The 24,598-nt window shown below is 42.1% G+C and overlaps 1 protein-coding gene across 3 annotated transcripts in view; it reads left to right on the forward strand.

Moving 5' to 3' along the window:
* Window positions 1–18,891, forward strand: part of SMC5 (structural maintenance of chromosomes 5) — an 89,385-nt gene extending 70,494 nt beyond the window's left edge. For all 3 annotated transcript variants that reach the window (XM_075597848.1, XM_075597857.1, XM_075597864.1), the window contains 6 exons: window positions 6,495–6,590; window positions 6,948–7,052; window positions 15,863–15,982; window positions 16,799–16,978; window positions 17,074–17,169; window positions 17,581–18,891. In XM_075597848.1, coding sequence (XP_075453963.1) covers window positions 6,495–6,590; window positions 6,948–7,052; window positions 15,863–15,982; window positions 16,799–16,978; window positions 17,074–17,169; window positions 17,581–17,718 — 735 coding nt within the window. In that variant the 3' untranslated portion in view covers window positions 17,719–18,891. The remainder of the gene's footprint in view (window positions 1–6,494; window positions 6,591–6,947; window positions 7,053–15,862; window positions 15,983–16,798; window positions 16,979–17,073; window positions 17,170–17,580) is intronic.
* The last annotated feature ends 5,707 nt before the right edge of the window (window positions 18,892–24,598 follow it).

Consider the following 24,598-nt stretch of genomic DNA (forward strand, 5'->3'; position numbering starts at 1 on the left):
GGGAAACAACAAACTGTACGGTTCATGCAGTTATGGCATCAGATTGTCCCATCTACCTTTCTAATAATTGAGTCCCCTACCACCACAATCTTTCTTGGTATCTGATCATCCTGAGTCTCCTCTGTGCTGGAGGAACTATTCCCATGGCTGCTATAATAATGTGCTACTTATGATAGTAAAACCGCAAGCTGGGGTGTATGTATGCCGAATTGCGCTCTAACCTAGCGGTCAGTGAAATATGCAGTAACAACAAATAAAAACTTGTAAACAAATCCAAAGGTATGGGTAAATAATAAACAACTCAAACCATAAGCCTGTTGGCAAGTCCAAGTCAAAGTCCAGTGTCTGAAGAAATAAGAATAAAAAAGTGAGATGGTTCTGGTGCTGTTCTTTCATGGAGAGATCCCGCCTTGTTTGCTCTAAATCAGGGGTGCGCACATGGGGGGGTTGGGGGGGGGTCCCCATGCTCTTCCCCAAAACATTTAAATTAAACTTCTCTTACCTGCTCTCAGTTGGCTATTCGGCAACAACGCGGCGTCAAATGAAGTTTGATTCAGAGGGTCCAATTATGGTGTACTAATAGAGGAAGGACTCCGGCCTCGTCACAGCACATATTAACTGGAAATAGAGGGGTTACACAATTGACTTTCCTTTTGCTCGGTTTATAATAGAAAGAGTACTTAAGAATAAAGCGTTACTGAGAGTGCTGGCTTTCTGCTTAGACAATATTTTAGGTCCGTACACCACTATTGCACTGTATCTTTTAAGGATGCAGTAGCTCGCTGTATGCAACTCATTCTCTGCAACCAATATGTTACTCTGGGAGCCATGTTTAAGCCCAGTTACCTCAATATCTAGACCAATATTTTTTTTTTGTCTGCGATCGTAAAGAGATAATTGAAGCAGTTGCGTCAAGACACAAAGGCTATTGTGAGATTTCTGAGATGGCTGAAACCATGGGCAGGAGACGTCCAAAAACAGACTTATATCCCACCCCTGTGGATGTGCCTACCTATTTGAGGAAGCCTAAAATTAAATCATCACAAGATTTAAGATGAGGAAAGGTCATTGCTTCCCTCAGCAGAAATGCATTTTCAGGAAGTAAGAACACACAGACAAGACAGAGTTTATAACTGGAATTGGAATGCTCAAACCCAGCATTCTTATTTTAGGAATACACCCAGAAAGAAAATTATCTGGCAAGAGCACCTAAAGGTGAGATGATCTAGAGGCTGGCACCAGTAAGCAGCAGATTGGCATTGTTTTGTGAAAAAAGTGGTTCCGCATTACAATGGAGTCCTGGGTGTTCAGATAATTGCTCCAGGATATACCCTGTAATTATTATACTTGACAAAACCATGTGTTGCACTTCCCAAGAAAGCAGAGATGACCGCTGTGACGATCGAGAGGATTTGGCCCGGGATTAAAGAGGTTACACCCCAATTGGCCACCCTCTACCCTCACCTGGGGAGCAAGGGGTTAACTGGACTGAGGTCCAGTAATATGTTTTTACCTCGCTTCAATATCCAAATGCTTATTCCCCTGTGTAACTGTATTGTGTTTTCCATCTGTTTGCACCCACACATACACTAGGGTTGCTGCGGGAGGGAAAGGGTTAATGTTAAAACAGTGATTCTAGCCCTTTGTTTAAATTACCCTCAAAGATGCCTGCCTACTAAATGCAAATGGTCAGGAGAGCCACCAAATGGTTAGGAAACAGCCCTGATCAAAGGCCCAGCCAGGCTTCCTGTTTGCAGGAAGCTGGAGTGGGTTGTGAGCGTTATAACTCTCACTTACAAATGCCTCTGATTTAGGAGATCAGAATGAGTGACCTTATTAAATATAAGAATATTATGAGATGTCCTCGGCTGAACATGCTAAGTGTTACATATGTGTATTCTTGGGACCAAGCCCCAACTAACGAATATAGACACCTGAGGTTTAACAGATACTAAGAGGCAGATATTAATATCTCTCTTAATTTTAGTATTACACGGTAATATTTAGTCTCATTGGGAGCGTCATGTGTGACGGAATGTATTAATATGGCTCGCGTGCCAGTAAGTACTATTGAACTGAAGTTATGAAGTTATTTACAGTATATATGGAGTTTTGGTTTTGTTCTGGAAACTGCAGACTCCCTCTGTTATGATAATGAGCAGGAAGGACATCTTGCTAGAATTTACATAGCCTGGTGATCAAAGGCTAAATTGCCTAATTGTTTGTTGGAGGCAGGAACCAGGAACTGTTTGATTTTTAAGTGTGATACTTCACACTAAACAATGGAAGTCCAAAAGCTGCTTCAGGAAGCTTCATGACTTTTGCTAGCCTTTTCGGCATCTAGGGTTAAGAGATGAGTTTGACATGGTATTTAAGTCAGTCACCCCTTACTCAAAGGTCTTCATGTCTGCATGTCCTCATGCCTGTGTCTTCATGTATGGTCTTCATGATCTTCATGTATTGCTGTGATGACTACATCTGAATCTGAATTGTGGAAGAAATGGCCCATCCTGTATCCTGATGGCTTTCTTGTCCTAAACTTTAAGTAAGTGTCCATGTTTTGCCTGTTATTTGTATAATCTGTTGTGTTCACCTTTATCAAGGAATAAATTATATTTTATCATATTTAAGTCTCGTCCCAGTTCAACCCAGTTATATATATATATATATATACATATATATATTGTACATATTTTTTTGGTGTATTATTAATAGCCTGTCACAAAGCTCCCGTCACAACAGCCGCATTAAATTAATGAGTTCAGGAATGAATAATGCTGTCATTCAACAAGTACCCTGTGACCAATGAGGGCAAGGTTTTTATTTGGTCCTGCTTTATAGAACCCAAAGCTACATGAGAATTCAGGGCTGATGTGGATAAATCATGACCTGAATATTCGGTCATTCAAAATGAAGTCCTTAAGGACTGTAATGGCCGCTAAACAGACGAGCCACGATCAATTTTGCCAGATTCATACTGTCACATACTGATATGGGAAGCTCACCATACGTTTCTACACTTCTGTATCATAGACCAGCATTACCATGTTGCGACACTACCATTCACCCCGGCCACAGCTCTCAGAACATTTACAAAAGGCTCCTTTGGAACTGCAACCAGACACAATGTTCAGATGGTGCATAAAAGGCTGTCAGAGCATGGATGAATAATCAATTTGTCAACAAAAAAAGCAGTGATTCCAGCTCTCAAAATAGTACATTTTTAGGACTTATTTCCAACACTGGGAATCATCACATTTTCAAAATGAGAAAGATTACCAAGGAAGTGAAAGCATTAAGAAGGTGTAGGAATCTAACAAAGCTCCAGTTCATGCATCTAAATGGCCTTCTCCATTCGGGTGCAGGTGTTGTCCCATGGGCCACCTTTTCATTTATGACCATTACAAAGGATTTTTTTTTTTAATAACCTTTTTTAGAGAGCACAGAACCCTGAACAAATGATTCCTCTGTTACTATCCACTGGACGGGGCTTATTACTGTGGACCAATAAAAGGAATCTACCGAAAGGAAGATCTGTGGATCCTCCAGGGTAGTATGTTACTGCAAATGCAAATCTGACAGGTTGGGCAGCCAATTTCAGAGAAGTAGTTCAGGGTCGGTGGATAAGCGCAGAAAGAGCGTCTAATACATTGCTCCAGATGGGCCAGTGATTCAGAAAAGAACCCCTAATGGTATGTACTGAATATCACTCTGTGAGGAAAGGGTAAGTGTACGCTAGTGGTAGATATAAGTAATGGCTACTAAAGGATTCACCATATAGCTAACACAATGATATGATGTACTAATGTTAAAAAATCTTTTATTAAGTCAAAGTTGTAAAATACAGTAAAGTTGTAAATAATTAAAGGAAGTTCCGAGTGCAACAGCAGTGCTGCTCAGTATACATCGTAATGGATACATAATGGAATTTGAGCCTACTAAGAGGAAGGGAGTTTCTCAACCAATTCTCCCCTCCCACGACCACTCTGCTATTCAAACTATATTAAACCTTGATGTACTGTGGTAATAACGGCATAACTGTAGTCCTGCGCCCCGGGAAATCTGTCTGAGGCCCTGTGCATTAAGACAAAATGTTTTAGAAGCGTACATTTGATATTATAAAGAACATTTACGAGAATGCCACATCGACCACTACGTTACATGAAGATACAAGAAAGATTAAGGATCCACAAGGAGACAAAATGTCACCAATTTTTCACAGCAGCACTTGAATTGTTCAAGACTTTGAATTGAGAAGAAAAAAGGAATCAAACTCAACAGGGAATACTTGTCACCTACGATTTCCTGATCACATTGTCATTCTTGCCACTAAGTCCAGAAGACCTCCAGCAACAAATCAGACATCTCGCCGAAGCCAGTAAGAAAGTGGTCAACCATATGAATCTCAGCAAACTAAATCTCAGCACTAAAGTGATGTTCAACAAATGTGTCAAATCTGCAAAGATCGAAATAAATTAAATAGAACAAGAAGTCATTGAAGGCCATGTATACAGTGGCCGGCAAATAACAATGGATGGGAACCTGTTGAATTAAATCAATGGGAGAATGGAGCACATTTGGAAGAAACAAGACAATATTTCAAGTGAACCTCCCAAGTGAACCTTCCACGGTGCCTCAAGAAGAAAGTTTTCAACCAGTATATTCTGCTAGTGCTCACATGGATGGGAAACTTGGACCCCAAGTGCGAAAATAATTCAGAAGCTTCAGACAACACCAAGAAGTATGGAGAGATGTATGCTGGTTATTACCCGAGAGACCGGAAGAAGAAATGATCACCGTTGGACAAAGATGGTGCTCAACTGGATTTCAAGAGAAATTAAGACTAAAACAGTGACCAAAATTAAGAAGGAGGAAATCAGAACATTTGTTGAAGGAACGTGGAGAAGAGAGGCTTGCAACAGGAGTATCTAGGTAATCATTGGGGAGGCATTAATCCAGCAGTGGATAGGCAAAGGCTGAATATGTATGTAATAAAACACCTGCTGAGGAACCATGCCTCCTTTGTAATATTCTTGTATGATCCTAGCGTAAGGGAGACGACATGTGTATTTTATTAGTTTTTTGCCTTTTTTGTTCTGGCTAGGGATTAGTTGTATGGTGCAATTAAATATTGATGTGTACACTTTTGTATGCTTTTTTTTAATGCAAGTATTATGTGCACCTCTTTGCAAAATAATTTTCATTAACAATAGTGAAGTTCTCTGGATAGGTGTGTGACCATCATATATGCAAGCTGCCCAAGGAAAAAATGGCCAAAAATATTGACAAATCGATAGTATATGCAGCAAGAAGTTATCATGTTTGCCATTGTTTAGCCCCATTAAGTGACGTGATTATATATATATATATATTTTTTTTAAATAATAATGACAAATTAAATTCGGTGTTGTATATGTGTCGTTTTTGAGGTTTTAATGTTTTTTTTTTGTTTTCGCCTCTTCACCCAGGGTGGGTATAGGCGACTTCCACGGAAATTTGTCTCCATTGTTTGCGGTCTTGGGCTACAGTTGTTAGGTGGTATAACCAGTCTTCATTAAATGTTCTCTGGCTAGGGATGAAAGGGCGAATAACCAGGTCCTCGGCTTTTGTTTTTGGTGTTTTAATACTCATTATGTTTCTATGCCTTTTGTTTTCTGGCTGGGTACTCTACATGAAATGACACTTGATTTTTCAATTTCCTGTCAATTTTAACCAGAATTGTTTTCTTACTTTCCTTTCATGAAGCGAGTGATTTAGTAAGCCTTTTGAAGTGTCACTTGTCAATTGAGCACATGAACATTTGCATGACCTTTTAAATAATGTAATATTCACAATTCAAAAATGTTAAAGCTGAGACAAAAAATAAATCCATGTAAAATGAATTAAAAATTGTTTTTATTTATTTATTATTTATGCATTTTTTAGCCTCTACTACAGGTTTTTATTGAGCAGGTGAGGACCAGAGATCTGAAATAGATAGCTCTGTGTCTGATGATTGCATGAATAGTTTTGGTTATTTTGCTACAATGCGCAATAGATTATTACAGAATGGAATTTAGATCATGTAGTACTGTATAATCTTTGCACATGTAAACGGGTTTAGTTTGGAATTTACACAACTTTTCTAGTTGAATGTGTAATATTACTCCATTGCTACAGTTTCAGTAGTAACATCCCTGAAAGTGAGAGATTGATTGTGCATAAGCCTGTGTTGTTCCACTGCTGTGATTCCTAATGTCCACTTAAAGGAAACAAGATTTTTCATAATTTTCCCTTAGGACTTTTATTCCTCTTTTTTAAGTTCAATTTAAATTAGGAGGGTACTTGTAAATGTACTAACTTCTTTCATATGCATCTGGGGACATAGTATAGCATTGTTCTCGTCACATATAATTTTTTCACCTCCTCAATATTAGCATTTAGCAGTATATTAGCATATTTCTATTTTATTCTAATGAGATATTTTCTTTCTTTTCTTTTTTTTTTTTACTTAGGCGTTCCAGTCCCTTCCGAATACATTGGATGAAATAGATGTAGTGCTAAATGAAGAAAGGTCCAGAGCCTCTTGTTTCACAGGCTTAAATGCTTCAGTATGTTGTCTCTTTTTCTTCTTCTCATGGTACTTACCCACCCACGCTGTACGCTGTATGCTTGTGGTAATAAGCTAGACAGCAGGAACAATATGCTTGACATGCCAGCATTTGAATCTATTAGAATTTTAAGTAGAGTCTTTAACAAAGAACAGAACGTACTGTTCTTTTGTACCAAAAAAAACTGTGTTTAACTTGAAAAATGTCATTTGTTTGTTTCGCTGTGTCATTTCTATCTTACATTTTCTATAAAAAGGAACCAAAAATCTTAATGGAAGTAACACGTTAAGTTCAGTGTATTGTTAAAGAAAATTTGGTATATTGTTTTTTCTCAAGCTGAATTTTTTTTTTTTTAAGGTTGTTGACGACTATACCAAAAGAACAAAGGAAATACAACAGATGACTGAGGAACTTGAACAGAAAAAAAATGAGTTGGAGAATTACAGGCAGAATATTTCACAGGTATGGGCTAAAGTGAAATGCAGCCTTCTCTGTATGGCCCAGTAGAACATTACTTTCAGCAATAGAATAAAGCAGTGAGTGATTTGTCACTCGCATAAACCAGGGTGTAGCCCCATTATTTTGGTAAATAGTTCTACCAGCCCTTTTATGCCAAAAACACGTGTAAATATGCCTGAATCCAATTTTTATCAGAACCTTTTAAGCCACGTCTGAGCTTTATTCAAAAATGTAAACATGTAATAGAGAAGTAGGTGCAAATTACATTTAAAATAACGCCAAATATAAATTATAAAGGGTTAGGCCACTCAAGAACATCAATTCTCTTCTTGTTCAACCATTGTGGCTTTGGGTTTGTGCTTTGGGTCATTGTCCTACTGAAATGTTACTACTGCAATTGAGTGAGTTTCCTACCCAGTTTCACAGTCTTGGCTGACTGAAACAGGTTTTCCTCAAGGATTTGCTTGTACTTGGCACTGTAAATTCTCCCCACTATCCTGACAAGCTTCCCAGTCCCTGCTGAAGAGAAGCATCCCCATAACATGATGTTGCCACCACCATGCTTGACAGTTGGAGTGGTATTGACGGCATGATGTGCAGTGTTGGGCATGCGCCAGAAATAACGCCTGACATGTAAAAGTTCAATTGTTCTCTCGTCTGACCACAAAACCTTTTTGCACATGTCTGCAGTATCATCTATATGCTTTTTTTCCACAAACTCCATACGTGGTTTAAGATGAGTCTTTTTGAGTAATGGCTTCTTTCTCGACCCCTGTCTATACAGGCCAGCTTTGTGTAGGGACTGTGCACGGACTCCCATCTCGGGCACAGAGCTTTTCAGATCTCTCAAGGTCATTGTTGGCTTCAGAGTGACACCCCAAAATATATTCCTGCTTGCCCGGCTGCTCCTTTTGTTAGGGCGACCTGATCTGGGTCGTGTCTGGGTTGTATGATGCATCTCCAACTTCTTAATGATGGACTTCTCTGTGCTGAGAGGGAAAATCTTCTTTATATTCTATATGCATTTTCTAACTATCATTTTCCAGTAGTTTTTGTAGATTGTGCATGTAAAGTCTGATTTGAAAGCGTCGTGGATTACGCTCAGGTGCCAACAAAATGTGAAAAATGTGCAGGGTGAACACTTCTGCAAACCACTGTATTTTTACATCGCATAATAATAATAATAACTTTATTTCATATAGCACCTTTCTCCCTTTGGGATTCAGTGCTTCACACTTACAGTATAGTGCTCAGCACGTTAGCATTTTTACAGACACGGTCCCTGCCCCGCAGAGCTTACAATCTGTTTTTGGTGCCTGAGGCACTGGGAGAGGAAGTGACTTGCCCAAGGTCACAAGGAGCCGACACCGGGAATTTGAACTCTGTGTCATTGTTATCTGTCAGTGTCTTTACACACTGAACCGCTCATTCTCCTTCATCTACTTACAGCAGTGACATAATAGGAATAAGCGTTTCATACATAAAAGTAGACATTGGGGCAAGGAGTGGCAACTTTGCAATACTTGGCCAATTTAATTGTGTTTGACTTTAACTTTGGAATTAGAAGATACTTTGTTCATTCTGAATGAACACCACAAAATGATATCCTGCTCACCTGGTAATAGTTTAGTGAGTCAATGGATAATTTGGATTATGTCAGGAGTGAAAAAACCAAGGCACTCTGTTGAAGCGATGATATTTGCGAGGTTACCTCACAGTGCTGTGCTTGTCATGGTCTCCTGGTGTTAGAAAGCAGCAGTGCCCAGTGCCACAGCTGCCCTCATCTCTATAGTTGCTCTTTCTTTTAAGGTCAGGGCTGGAGCAGTCATGGTGGGATGAAAGCAGCTCTGCAGCTTCCCTGCTACCTGCCTTTCTCCAGCTAACATTAAAGTCTGTGTACAACGAGAAACAGTAATAGGTAGGGCTAGATCCCCACTGCAGCCGGCGGCGCGTGCACCTCTCACCAGCCCCCTACCTACTCCGTAGCAGGCCCCGGTGACTCCTCGCTTCCTGGCCCTCTTCGTGCTGTGACACGTCAGCCAGCAGGGGCTACAACAAGATCGTGTTCCCGTGCGGCGACGTGTCACATGGTGCACCGGGGAGCCAATGAGGAGGGGAGATCGCCGGCAGCCTGGCATAAACAGGGGAGGGGGGTGGATACACACACACAAACCTGTCGAGATTTTAAGACACAACTAAAGAGCCACACACTACACTGCTCACCTCTATTTGATTAGGAATTAATAATAATTAGGAATTAAACAGTTTTTTATTGTTGGAGCCGAGCAGCATTTCTGCGCATTATGCAAAAGTTCATGGCCACGCCCTCATAGCCACGCCCACCCGGCTAGTTTTGGTCACACCCCTGCGCCGAAATACGAAATCTACAGATCGCGGTGAAGAGCCGTGCACACGTCGCCAGGATGCAAGGTGGGCGTGCAGGCGTGTGCAGCGAGGCCTTAGCCTAAGAGGGTTGGAGAAAACTGGTGCAGAAAGAGGGTAGGCAGAGGGGGAACAGTGGGAGGAAACGTTGGCACATGAGCAACCAGAGGCAGAAGAGAACACCTGTGCAGTAGGAAGGAAATAAAGGAAAGCACATGGGCTTATAGGGGGAAGGAAATAGTCCAGGGGCAGAAAAGAGGGGGTGGAAGCAAACACCCATTTTCTGAGACTGAGCCCCACCACATAAAAAGTTGGGCCTCATTCTCTATACTGAGCCGTTTTTAGAATATTTTAACCCTATTCACTACAGTGGTGTTATTGTGATAATTTCACTTGCCATCTTCACCATAAACTAATTGGTATAAAAGCAAGTTTTTATTGGCCTCGGTAGCTAAGGGATATATTATATTAGCAGGAGATTTCAATATCACACTGCAATCTTCACTAGACAGATCAGGTGGAAGTGATTCCGATAACAAGAAAGCTCAAAACTCCCTACACAGTGCCCTAAAAGATACTCAACTAGTAGATATATGGAGGGAGCTCCACCCTACGACAAGGGACTACACTTTCTATTCCCACCCACATACCTCATACAGCAGAATCGATTATCTCTTTGTTTCGTGCCACTTGGTTCCTAAGGTCACTCAAACAATGATCCATGATATTTCATGGTCTGACCATGCACCAATTGAGCTCAGGTGCAACAATATCCAGACCAGTAGACCAGGCGCAAACTGGAAACTTAATGAATCTATTCTTAAAATACCCGAAACCTGCGAAAAGATAGGTCAAGAAATAACTCAATTCTTTGAGATAAACACAGGCTCTGTGGAATCCCATATGACTTTATGGGAGGCTCATAAAGCAACGCTAAGGGGCATAATAATTAATCTCACTGCTAAAAGAAAACGAGTGAGGGATTCCAAAATTCGGACGCTCCAATCCAAATTGCATTCCCTCTCAGCGAGTCATAAGATCAATCCCGATCCACTTACGACACAGGAACTTAAAGATACAAAAATTGAATTAAATATGTTATTGACTTCCCGGGCGGATAACTCCCTATGTTGGTCTAAGAGGAAGTTTTATGAAAAAGCTAACAGGCCGGATACGATGCTGGCGCGCGCACTGAAAGATAGGCAATCTAAGTTTAATATCCAAGCTATACGCTTACAATCGGGTGTACTTACGGCCAACCCTAAAAAAATAGTGGAAGAATTCGGTTCATTCTATGGCTCCCTATACGACGGTAAGAAGGTGGCACACAATAAAAACACGAGCAGCGCACTGAGAGATTTCTTAGCCAGCTCAAAACTGGAGAGATTGACAGAGCTAGACAGAGAAGCTATGGGCGCTGACTTCACATTGGAAGAAGTGTCGCAGGCCATCAAGGAGCTTAAGCCATCAAAGGCACCAGGCCCTGATGGCTTTTCGGGGCTTTACTATAAGAAATTTTCCGAATCACTTGCTCCGAGGCTGCTCCAAATGTTTAATGCTATCTTAGCAGGAGCCCCTATTCCTGGGGACATGCTGCGGGCGTCTATATCACTTATACATAAACCTGGCAAGGATCCGCTAAATTGTAAAAGTTATAGGCCAATATCTCTAATTAATACCGATATCAAAATATATGCGAAATTATTGGCCAACAGATTAAGTCATATCCTACCCAGACTAATACACCCAGATCAGGTCGGTTTTGTTAAGGGGAGGCAGGCAGCGGATAACACCCGACGATTTATTGATCTGTTGGAATTGGCTAACAAAAATAACACACAAAGCATGTTATTAAGTCTGGATGCAGAAAAAGCTTTTGATAGGATAGACTGGCCATACTTAAAAGAGACGCTCGCGGCATTTGGCTTCGGAAATCGGGTGAGTAGAGCGATTATGTCACTATACTCAGGCCCAACCGCCAGGGTCATACATCAGGGCTTCCCCTCGGTCCCATTTCAAATCCAGAGTGGCACAAGACAGGGATGCCCTTTATCTCCCCTCCTGTTCGCCCTATGTATTGAACCCCTCGCGGCACGAATTCGAGATAGCCCGGATATCTCAGGGTTAAACGTTTACTCCCAATCACATAAAGCGGCCCTGTATGCTGATGATATCCTATTAATCATCTCCAAACCCCTTACGTCATTACCTAACCTGTTTGACCTACTAGATAAATTCTCCAAGGTCTCAGGTTTCAAGATTAACCAATCCAAATCTGAAGCTCTGAATATCAACCTCCCTAGACATACAGAGAATTTACTGAAACTAAATTTCAATTTTAACTGGCAAAAGAACTCGATAAAATATCTGGGGACCTATATCACCAAAGATGCAAAAAGCATCTATAAAGCAAATTATCCCAAACTGATCTGGACTCTAAAACAAGACCTAATCAGATGGTCTTCCAAGAAGATTTCTTGGATTGGAAGGATTCACAGCGTTAAGATGAATCTACTTCCCCGTATCCTATACCTCTTCCAGACACTACCTGTGCCACTCAAACTGAAGGACATACTCTCACTTCAGTCTGGAATATCTAATTTTATCTGGGGAGGTAAAAAACCGAGAGTAAATAAATTATCTATGAAGAGACCTACCTTAGCGGGTGGCCTAGCAGTACCCTGCCTGTTGTCATATTTTAAAGCGGCTCAATTAAGCCAGGTCATACAATGGCATTCCGACCCCAAATTAAAAAGATGGGTAGAGCTCGAACATGCGGCTTGCTCCCCTTTAGAGCTTAACAATTTGATTTGGCTACCTAAAACATCAAGGAAAAACACTATTCTACCGCTTACCTCAATGACTAACTCCTTATCTGTTTGGGAAGCATCAAAATTAAAAAACTCACTTACTTCAGCAAATTCCCTGATGTCACCCATTTGGAATAATCCTAGCTTTGCGCCGGGTCTTATTGGTCATAATCACTCAATTTGGAAACAAAAAAGCTATACTAGACTCAAAGATCTGGAGGGTCATGATCTAAAATGTAAATCTTTTGACCATCTCAGACTAGAAAAAGACATTCCCCACGCTGAATTCCATAAATACCTCCAGCTCAGATCATTTTATAATAAATTTGCCCCATACCCCCCATTAACGAATTTTGAAAAGCTCTGTCGGGCAGAAACCGACACTAAGGGACTCATATCTACGATATACAGAGAGGTAGTCGAGCCTGCAATCTCAAAGCACCAATCACCCACATTTCGTACCCAATGGGAAAGAGACCTAGGGGAGACCCTGGACGACGAAGAGTGGAATGCTATATTCCTAGGAGCCGCAAAAAGTTCTATATGCACCACACTGAAGGAGAACGCATATAAAGTTCTTATGAGATGGTACCTCACCCCACTCAAATTATCTAAGTTTGTACCAGGGTCCTCCCCATTGTGCCCTAAACAGTGTGGAGGAACAGCTGACCTGTTACATATGCTGTGGTCTTGCCCGCTGATATACCCACTATGGGAAAAGATCAGAAATTGGATTCAGAGAATATTTGATCTCACTATTCCCCCAGACCCGTGGCTGTTTCTCATGAACAGACCCCTAAAGGGCCTATCAAAATCACACAATAAACTAATTGCACATTTTGCTCTAGCTACGCGGTGCGAGATCGCAGCACTATGGAAACGCCCCGATATTCCAATTATCCCAAAGATTCGGAATCGTATTTGGTTTATCTGCCAGATGGAAAAGTTAACGAGCTTAGTTAATGACACTGGCGACAATTATCTAAAAGTTTGGGCCCCCTGGCTTGCCCAAACAGACATCCCTGGGGTAGAGCGTAACACAATTTGGCTATAATAGTAATAAATGCGTTCTCCTTTGGGGACATAAGAACCTACCCCACACCTAGAACCTTATACTCCTTACGCCCAATCACTTATTCTACCGAAAGGCCTCACTAGTTGATACATAGTCCTCACGCTGTCCAGGTGTTCCCCGGAGGCAGATGTATTATTATCCTTGGATACACCTTCCCTCTCTCCTCTCCCCCCACCCCCTCCTTTACCTCCCCCCCCCCCACCCCCTTTTTTTTTTTTTTTTTTTTATTATTATTTACCCCAGTACCTTACACATGACGATTCCCACTCACGTGGTTAAGTAGGGCTCGAAAAACTACGTGAGTTTATTATGCTTTTGTTATTGTATATGATATGCTAAATATGCACCTGATGTCTTTTTTTTAATGTATATCATGCATTTATGTATAATAAAATACAAGTTATAAAAAAAAAAAAAAAGCAAGTTTTTCTAAGAAGTTCCAATTGAGTGCGATCCTCCCAATATGTTTTTTTTTTTTCTCAAAAATTTTATTAGGCATTTAGGTACATATGCAGTTACAGCAAGCGATAAAGCCTAACATTTTCAAAGCAACAATTTTTTGGGGAAAACAGGTTGACAACCTCAGTTGTCAGTAAAGAGGGGGGGGTGCCTTCAGAGAGGGAAGGCAGAGGGGGGGAGGACTAGAAGGATGAGGGGGGGGATGGTAGGGGGGGGGTCCCATCTGACTGTTTGGGGCTTGGACTTGCAGGTAGTTTTAGTGCACCTCTGGGGGGGGGGCGGTCTCTGTCTCGCTGGAGTTGCTTGTCTGGCCCTATTGCTGGAGATCCACGGTTCCCAGATGTCCTCGTAGGTGGGGAGTTTTTGTCTAACGATAGCGGTGAGCCTTTCCATGACCATCACCTCGTCGACTCTTTTTTTGATCGTTCCCAGTGCCGGCGTAGTTGTTTTCCTCCAGGAGGCCGCAATACAGCATCTTGCCGCGGTAAGAATGAAGGATATTAATTTCCTGGTTGGCCGGACCATGTCAGTCAATGGTGCCGCCAGCAGGTAGGTCAGTGGTTCAATAGGCACTTCCAGGTCGGTGACCTCTTTTATCAAAATTTGGACCTTGGCCCAGTACTTCACAATTTCTGGGCAGGTCCACCAGATGTGGACCATGTCCCCTCTATGACCACAGCCTCTCCAACATAGGTCTGATGCCTGAGGGTAGATCTGGATTAATCGTGCTGGGGTAAGATACCAGCCAAACATAATTTTATAAATGTTTTCCTTTATTGTAGTACATAGGGAGGTCTCCGAGGCTGCCTCCCAGATTTCTTCCCAAGTCTCTCTGTCTATATTTGTACTCAGGTCTGCTGCCCATTTGAGCATATAATAATGCTCTTTGGGGGTCGAGGAGCGCTCTAAAGCCCCATATATGTCCGAGATTAGACCTTTCTGGTGGGTCTTTGTCTCGCAAAGATGTTCAAACGTCGTGAGAGTGGGGTATTCTGGGAGAGGGCATGTTGTCCTAATAAAGTTTCTGATTTGGAGGTATTTGAATGTGTCCAATTCTCTAATTTTATATTTGGTCCTTAATTCTTGGTAGCTCAGAAGCCTCCCTAGGCTCAGAAGGTCCGCAATCGCCTCTATACCCCTTGTGTTGAATTGATCAAACAGTTTAGATCCACATCCCGGGGGGAACTTCGGATTGTTAAAGATGGGGATCAATTGGGAACTTTTGGTAGTAAGGCCATATTTGTATTTACATCTTATCCAGACGTCCCATGTGAAACGAGAGGCCTGTAGTTTAAGATTGTGTGTATGCCCCTCTCCTCTGTCCAGGCTCCAGAGGCAGGCTTGCAGAGAAGGCATTTTGGCACATCGAGTCTCTATCTCTACCCAACTACAACGGGTCGGGTCCGAATTCCACATTACTACCTGCTTGAGCTGTGCAGCTAAGTAATATCTGTGTAGGTCTGGTACCCCCAGTCCTCCCCTAGATCTTGCTGCCATCAGGACCGATCTGGCGACTCTGGGTCTTTTGCCCTGCCAAATGAAGTGGAATAATCTGTTTTGAATGTGTTTTAGATCAGCGCCCCTCCCAATATGTTTAAAAGGGAGAGCCTTAGCCAGAGCTAGATATTTGTGAAAGATAGTTGCTACATTATATTGAATATACTGGATCCTAAATGCTAGCTGAAAGCATATCATCCGGTTGTACTGTTCTTTTTGTAGCAACCTGAGAAGGCAGGGATGGCAATATAATGGCAACATCCTCTTTGCAACAAATGTAAAACCCTAGATAGCTTCCACTTTTAAAGTGTGTAAAAGAGCTCAAAAGCTTCTGTTTGCATCAGTGTTACTTCTGCAGAATTCTGTCTTTATCAAACCGAATTCCTAATTGCAGTAGATTATGTAGAACAATTGTTTCTCTGTTTATTCTTTTAGATGTTTTTTATCCTGTTAAATGTTATTCAATTGCAAGAAAATAATGTATTGTTTCTGTCGCAGTTCAGCAGGAGTTGTTGGGATAATCATTCAGTTCATCCTTTTAATGTTCTCCTTTCATACAAAAATTCTATTGTTTTTTGTTTTGTTTTTAGGTGAAAGAAAGGTGGCTCAATCCTTTGAAACATTTGGTAGAAAAAATAAACGAGAATTTCAGCAGTTTCTTCCGTTCCATGCAGTGTGTCGGTGAGGTGGATCTTCACACAGAAAATGAGGTAAGGCTTTCTGAATGGGAAATTCATTTTCCAATGCACATAAATGAGAATCCAAAAATCCCCACTTTGTACTACATAGCAAATTTAGGGGCTGATTAGTCCGTCTGTATTAATAAAAAAAGATGAAATATCCAAAAATGTTTCGTAGCACAAATAGGAAGAAAAAAACGACATTTGAAAGAGAAAAAATTTGCACGGTTTCGTGGATAAACATTTTCCTTCATTGTGTCTGAAAAATGGGCATCTTAATCCCTGAAACCTTACACACATGCAAGAATTTAACCAGATTTATTTTGCTGTAAATTGGAGTGTAAAAAAGTCGTACTGTTTTTTGTTTGCATGCAAAAGTAGAATTTGTAAACTTTAGATTATTTGTTAAAATTCACTTATGCTATTAGGGGCAGAGTCACCAAACTCCAATGTGGTTTATCGCACCCTGATCTGCTGTTAACGGCCTTTGACTTGTATTGGGGTGCAATACCCCACATTAGCGTTTGAATCTGCTCCTTAGTGGGGCCTCTCTAAAATATGTCATAACATCATAAGTAAACCTGCTGTGCTGAGAGTTAAGCATGCAATCGCAGTACTCTGCGGCAATTGATGGAGTTATTGATGGCACCCTTGCAACAATTTGACAGACCTTAAATGCTAATTCAGGCAAAGTTATAAGATAACTAATGATGCATCAGAATGCATTACATATGTAGACTAGAGATGTAGTACTGGACTGCTGACCATATGAAATTGCTAATATTATACATTATTGCCATTCCATATTGCTAACACAAAGCTGGGAATACTTACTCTGCCCAATAGGAAGAGTACGACAAGTATGGAATAAGAATCCGTGTGAAGTTCCGCACTAGCACCCAGCTTCATGAGCTGACTCCGCATCATCAGAGTGGAGGAGAGCGCAGTGTTTCCACAATGCTCTACCTGATGGCTCTTCAGGAGCTCAACAAATGCCCTTTCAGAGTTGTGGATGAAATAAACCAGGTAATTGGTATAAAATAAAGAAAGCTGTATGATGTATAAGTAAGTTATCACATCTCGTTTTACTAACAATGCCTACCTTTTTTTTTTCCTTCAAGGGAATGGACCCAGTGAACGAAAGAAGGGTGTTTGAAATGGTTGTGAAGACTGCTTGCAAAGAAAGCACTTCTCAGTATTTCTTTATTACACCAAAGGTAAGCCAGCGGTGGGGCGGAATATGTCGGGGGGAGGGGGGAAGCAAATAATTTAAATGCAATATTGGATAATAGTTGTCATATAAGTGTCTGACGACTTGGCATTTCACATAGAGATATGGTGTCAAACAATAACTAGAATTGTAGTGAATTTATTGATTATTCAGTAAAGCCCTTGTTTACATACAAAGAACTACCACATTTTAACATGGTCAACATATTTCAAATTCTAATACTCATTTTTTTAATTTTATATATATCTTTGTTTATTTGTAGTAACTCCTCACTTCTCAGAAGGGGTAATGTAACTTGTGTTTTTGAAGTTTAGAAAGATGTATTGCAACATGAAGAGTTTCAGATGAAGTACTAGGGTTGTCCCATGTACAAATATATTGTATTATCTTTCCTCAGCTTCTTCAGAATCTTACATATGTCGACAAAATGACAGTGTTGTTTGTGTACAATGGCCCCTACATGCTAGAACCCACAAAATGGAACTTAAAAGCGTTCCATAGAAGACGGAGAAGAGTCGCTGCAATGGATCAGTAAACATTTTTTCAAGTGATATTCTTCCCAATCCAAGTTGGTTGCTTGTTTTGGTTCTGTGCTTAAATGCCCAGTATAACCAGTGCTAGAGCCCTAAAAAAAAAAAAAAAAAGTGCTGGAACTCTTTCATTGTTTGTATTTTTATAGTACAATAAAGTGAACACAGAACACAGAATATTTTAGGATTCCTTCCACATGCTTTGTTGCCTCACCTGCTTCTCCCCACATGTTCCCCTCACTTGCTTCTCCCTTACATGTGCCCTATCTTTCTATTTTCCCCTACATGCTCTTCTCATCTGCTCCTTCACATGCCTCACTCCTCCAGAATGTCTCCTACTTGTTATTCTTCTCACCTGCTTCTGAATTACATGTTCGTCTACTTACCTGATTCTCCCCCTTCACTCTTACTCTCACCCCTTCACTTTTCTCTTACTCTCCTCCCCACTACCTTCTCTCTTACTCTCCTCCCTACATTTTTCTCTTACTCTCCTCCCCCCTACCTTCTCTCTTACTCTCCCCCCCTACCTTCTCTCTTACTCTCCTTCCCCCTACCTTCTCCTTATCTCTTTGCCTATCCCCCTATCCCCCTTGCCCTCTCTCATAGGCCTTACCTGTGGGTATGGGCTCCATCTTGGTCTTACCTGGTGCTGCAGGGGGGAACCCTCTCCCCAGGCGGCCAATAACGAAAGTTGGGCCTGCCACTGTGTAGGACACAGGCAGACCCTGCACAGCAGATGTCCCTGCACTTGCTCTCCCTTGCTCTTGGAGAACTGCTGGAACAATGTTTCGGCTGCTAAAATAAGTGCATAAGATGTCTTTTGTTCTACAAATGTGTACCCCTCAGTGGAGGGTGGGTGTATAACGTTTGCGTCTTCAGCACAAGTGTGTCAGAATTGAGACGTTCTAAAACAAAATGGGAAATTCCTGAAGCCTTTGCATTAAGCAATAGTATGTTATTTGGGATAAAAGTAAACATGCACTTTAGACACTCATTTATGCAGTATAAAAACAGAAACCTTGATAGTTAACCCTCCTTTTGGTTCTTGGGACACAGGATAGGTTATAATATTATTTTGTGCTGGGCCTTGTGTAAAAACACTCAGTTTTATTTTCCAGTGTATTGGTTTGTATAATTTGCGCTGTTCTTGTAATGTAATAAACTGTAATATAAATCAACACTTCTTGCTTTAAAGTAGTTAGGCAGTTTCTCCTAAAATATACTTTGTTAAAAGATTCTCGTGTGTTTGTCTTTTTCCTATCCTTTGAATTTTTCTCCTCCCTCTTTCTTGTGTATCAGTTAGAAGTATCTTATCTCTTCTACATGATATGCTTTATGCAGGACATCTTCACTAAGGGAGTAAAAGGCTGAGCCTGAAAACATTTGATTATTTTTTTTCTTATTGTTAGAAAGTATATATTTTTATACTAGAGTAACTTTCCCTTTTGTTAAGGTTGGGCTGTATCTCTTTAAAAACATATCCTCAAGTATTCACACCATTCATCTGTACATTGCTACATAACACCATGTATGGCAATGCATGTATGGCTTTCATACCACAGAATACAAAATGTAAACTTGAGGGAAATGATTGAGAACATCAAAAGCTGAAGAGAAATTATTATTTACACTGGAAGTTTTAGAGAAACTAAAGTGCCAGAGATTGTCGAGAGAGATGCAACACCTAGTCGCTTTTGTCTCCGAGAACAGTTGAGACTTGTGCTTTATCCTCCTTTTTACATCCAGTGATTTACACGCAGCAGTGAGGAGAAAGATGGGCTTATACTTTTTCCATAGATAGCAGGAACCTAAAGGATTAGTGTTTCATCTTCCCTGAATCTTCCAGTTTAAGTTTGATGTCAACTATGGCTGCCTTTTTAAATGGCAAATAATAATGTTCTAACCCCTTTGCTGCCGAGTAGCTAGAAAGGCACTGCTGACCTCTAACCTCACACGGATTCATCATTATAGATTCTATTGTGTGCGTATGTAATTTAATAACTTGAGGATAAATGTTAGAAGGGGGGTGTAATCCAAATTGAAGACCTGTTGAAAGCTTCAGAGTTGTTGGTTAATTTCTATATACAATAAATACAAGAACTAAAATACCTAATGTAGTGATGGGTGGCATCTTTGGACTCCCACTGCAGCACTGTGGTGATTTCCCCCCTTCCCGAACGGATCCGGTGACGAATCAGCTGTTCCAGGCAGACGGAATTACTTATACATATTACTTATACATCAGGCGAATCTGCTGTAGCCGTTCTGAACCTATCTGCATGTCCTGCATTACCAGCTGATAGAAGCTCCACTCACACACGCCGGCGGGCGTGTGCCACGCTCCATCTACAGACCGGATCGGTTGCAGTAGCTGTCTGAGCAGCAGAGAGGGGATACTCTCAGATTTATCCACCGCCTGTTTACATCTATCGTCCGGTGAGTGGGTATTTCACCCATTGCAGCAGTGTGTCCATCGGCATTATTTGTCCTTTTACCCAGTTTTTTATTTTTATTTTTTCTATGTCCTGTATATCAATATATGTATATTAAATGTTTTAATTAGCAATCACCTGTATCTCAGCTGATACTTATTAGTTATATATTGTGTGTCTATATGTAATTTCCCCCCCCCCCCCCTTCGTCTTATCTAACAGTATCACGCTATGTATTGTGTCTTTCTTCTATTTTAAGCACATCACTACGTCTGGAGCCTATTCCTGGCTATTCCACTGGTTGGATATATATCCTTTTAACCACAGGCGCCTTGTTATACATATCCTTTTCTTTCTATGCTATCATTCTGACCAGGGGGTCAGAATTTGTATTTCAGGCAGCCCCTTATATGTGGATTACATTCCCCATTTAAGGTTGTACAATATTAATTGTTTTATCATTTTATTGTTCTAGTTAGCGCTACCTATTCTCTGTTTTGCTAATGTAGTTCTGTTTTATTTTGTGTGTGTAGAAGACAGACGTTCGAATGGAGTTGTTCTTGGACATGCATTTAGGTTTGTGTTTGTTCTGGATGAATCTGTTTTTATGTATGTGTTTTTTAGGAGGCTTAAAGAAAGCGTAGCATAATGAGCATTTATTTTTAATATATCTTATCTTCTAGCCTTCTAACAGAGTTGGCCATATGAGATGTAACAGGCTGGACTCCTGGTGGGCTTGGGATTTTTAGGCAAAATGGAACATTTTTTTTCTAAAGAAATTAGTGAAAAGAGGAAAATAGGAAATTGAACCAGTGCACACCTAGAAAAATGCAATCCCCCACTGTCTGATATCATAAGGACCTGAGACGCTCACTCTCTCATATGCCGTCACATTGCATTGGGTAGATTGGACCCACCCTCTTGCTATAACCAGGACTTAAAAAAAATAATAATAATTATGCCACTTGTAGGTTATACTAACCACTGCTTTTTACTGTTCACTATTGTTGTGTGTCCTATACTGACCCTGCCTGCTAATGATGATACTAATCACTGATCAGAAAGATTACCAGCATATTTGTTGCAGAGATATATACTAAATAAGAGACTACATTAATGTGTTGAACTTCCCTCCAGTAACAATGCATCCTAAATTAACAGGGTGAGATTATAAATAACTGCAGCTTTCTGTTAAAGGCCTGAATATGAATAGTGATGCCTTAAACTATCAATACATCACATCATTTTTAGCATTCTCTAAGAGCCTGAACAGAGTTCTTTACACATATATGAAGTAGTTAACTTGTCAGGTATTTTTCTCCTACCTAAGCTGGGGGAAGGTATGGTCCCAGGGGAGCATGCCCGAACATCTTGTGTTCAGATCACTTTCGTGATGCCTTATTAATTAAGGGAGTAGATGTTTTTTGCCGCCTCCAACCGGTTTAGGATGCTTTTAGCTGCCGCACTGAGAGCCGCCCTCCCCCACCGCAACCAAGTCCAAAAATCCAGTTATCAGACCCCTACCTAGTTACTCCATCCCCGGAACATCCCGTGTGTCTACTGGCAGTATTGGAAATCTGGTCCCTACCACATATCCCACTGGCATCACTTCCAGGATGCTAAAGAAATGTAAGGGCTGTCGGCAAGGTATTTCTGCAGACCTTGGTTCACTTTAGGAGTGGTTGTGGTACTGTAAGGCAGGGGTGAGCAAACTTTTTATGCCGAGCTACCCTTTTCATCCATAAAATTTCTCGGGCCCCCCCTGCCTGATGTAATCAAAATCACATGGGAAAAAAAAACACCTTTATTAAACGGTATACAATGTAAATACTAATACCGTATTTCCTCGATTGTAAGACGCACCATCGATTTGGCCCTTACTATCGCAGAAAATTCCTTTTTCACTTACCATGTCAGAGGAGGAAGAAGCGGGCGGCAGGAGAGGTCCCACGTCTGCAGATGGTTGAAGATGGACAACGGGCGGGACAGGTCCCAAGTCTGCAGGTGAATGAAGATAAGAAGATGGGTGTGCTGTAGCAGGAGATCATATTAGCATGAGAGCAAGAGCAGAGCGGCATAGGGGAACGGCTTGAGAGGTGCACACTGTAACACCAGAAGTTGACCGGAGTCCGACTTCTGGTTTCAGTGTGCACCTCCCAAGCCGTTCCCCTATGCCGCTCTGCTCCTGCACAGCTCTCCTGCTATTATGATTTCCTGCTACCGCACGCCTGCCGTCTTTTCTTCATTCACCTGCAGACTTGGGACCTTTCCTGCTGCCTGCTTCGTCCTCCGTTGACATGGGACCTTTCCTGAAACATGGTAAGCTAAAAGAGGGGGTTAGTGCTGTAGACACTTTAAAAAAAAATGTATACATCGATTCTAAGACGCACCCCGATTTCAGACATGTGAAAATCAGAAAAACGGTGCGTCTTAGAATCGAGGAAATAGGGTATGTCTAAATACTTACATATTTCAACAGCTCGCACTTGCAAAATTAGGCTGCGGTAGCAGAATTAAGCCTGGGACATAGTAAAATCAGCGTCGCTGAGGCGGGCTGAGCCGCGCTGAACAGATGCACAAAGCCCCTGCATCTGTAATCAGCGCGGCTATAGTTTCTCCCTCCGCATGCATGCGTGCTGATGCGTGCGGAGGCTGAGAAAATCAGAAGAGACAGGAGAGTTTGAAATTTTGCCGCTTGGAGGAGCGGTCACGTGACCGCTCCCATCCAATGGGGCTGCAGCCTTTTTTTTTTTTTCCTACTGTGTCGGTGTTCTGAGAAAGCAGAGCCACCAGACCAGCACAGCACAGAGCCAGCACAGAGGTCTGTGTGTATGTATGTGTCTGTCTGATGTGTGTGTGATGTATGTGTGTGATGTATGTGTGTGAATATATTTATCAAAGTTGCACAATGTTAATAAATAATTTATTCTCACATGTCTTTTTTTTTTTTAAATATATAATATACACACATATACACACACAGGTTCCCCAGTGACACACAAACACACAGACCACTTCAAAGTGACACACACACACACTGACAGCTACCAAGTGACACACACACAGTGATACCCGCCTCCCAAGCGCGCTTGCTGTCTCCTCTGCCAGACAGCAAAAAGCTCCTGGTAGAGCGAGCGGCAGCAAGCAACAGCGAGCAGCAGCACAAAAGTGTCTACTATGTCCCAGGCCTTAGGCTGTGTCCACGCTGCCTCTGAGAGCGGTGACATCACCAACTCTCTTGCTGTCCCCAGTGTCATCCACACTCCTACCTACAGTATTATTATTTTTTTTCTGTTTTCAATGGTTATTTCTCTACATTCATAGTATGATTGATATAGTGGCAGCCTACCCTTTCACGTGCAGAAGATCGCAGCGAAGCAGGTTTCCAGCGGAGGAGAGCAGGAACACAGCGCTATGGCAGGGCAGGCACCGGAAGGAGGGGCGTTTGACATCACAGCGCTGGGGCATGCTCCTCCCGGTACCTCCGAAGCCCCCGCGCGTACGCACACCCTCACGTGGCTGCCACCCGCACTATCCTGTTTGGCCGCCCGCGCACATCTAATTGATCCCCATGCACAGCTATTTCGCCCTCCTGCGCACAGTGTCTGCTGGCCCGCGCACACCAGGTTTTGCTGCATGCACCCCATCTAAATAATCTTGCGCCCCCCAGTTTGTGCACCGCTGCATTCAATCACAACACACACACAATCACAACAAAGACACAGCACACATACTCAATCACAACACACACAGACATCACACACACCCAATCACAAAACACCCACAACACAACCAACACAGACACAACACACACTAAATCACAACCAACACAGACGCAACACACACTCAATCACAACCAACACAGACACAACACACAATCACAACCAACACAACACAGTCACACTTTCACCTGGGGGGAAGTACTAAACATGCTGGTCCCCCGTGTGCAGCTAAAAGCACAGCAGCAAGCGCAGAGCAGGGAAGTCCCCGTCCCCGCAGCAAGCACAGAGCAGGGAAGTCCCCGTCCCCGCAGCAAGCACAGAGCAGGGAAGTCTCCGCCCCCGCAGCAAGAGCAGAGAAGGGAAGCAGCCAGCACGGAGCTTGAGCTTCTTGGCCGCCGCCCTTGCACAGCGGCTGCTGGCTGGGCCCCCCCCCTAAAAAAATCTTGTGCGCCCCCCCCCCCTAATTTGCGCACCGCTGCTGTAAGACACACTTATCAGGCAGGATGTCGTCTTCTCCTGCTTCAAAGTAACAGAAGGTCAAATGGTCACAATTGTCAGGATCACGCATGGTTCACGCCCCCTCGACTCGCCACGCCAATCATCCAAAGGGGTGCGCTGACTCCCGCAGGTGCGCGCTCGACCACAACATAAAACCCTCAGGTGCGCGCCCGTGACGGTACCAGAGGGAAAAGCCTTAGCGGTAGCGTGCTACCCGCGCGTGCACGCCATTC

Source organism: Ascaphus truei, chromosome 1, assembly GCF_040206685.1.
Source record: "Ascaphus truei isolate aAscTru1 chromosome 1, aAscTru1.hap1, whole genome shotgun sequence".
Taxonomy (NCBI): domain Eukaryota; kingdom Metazoa; phylum Chordata; class Amphibia; order Anura; family Ascaphidae; genus Ascaphus; species Ascaphus truei.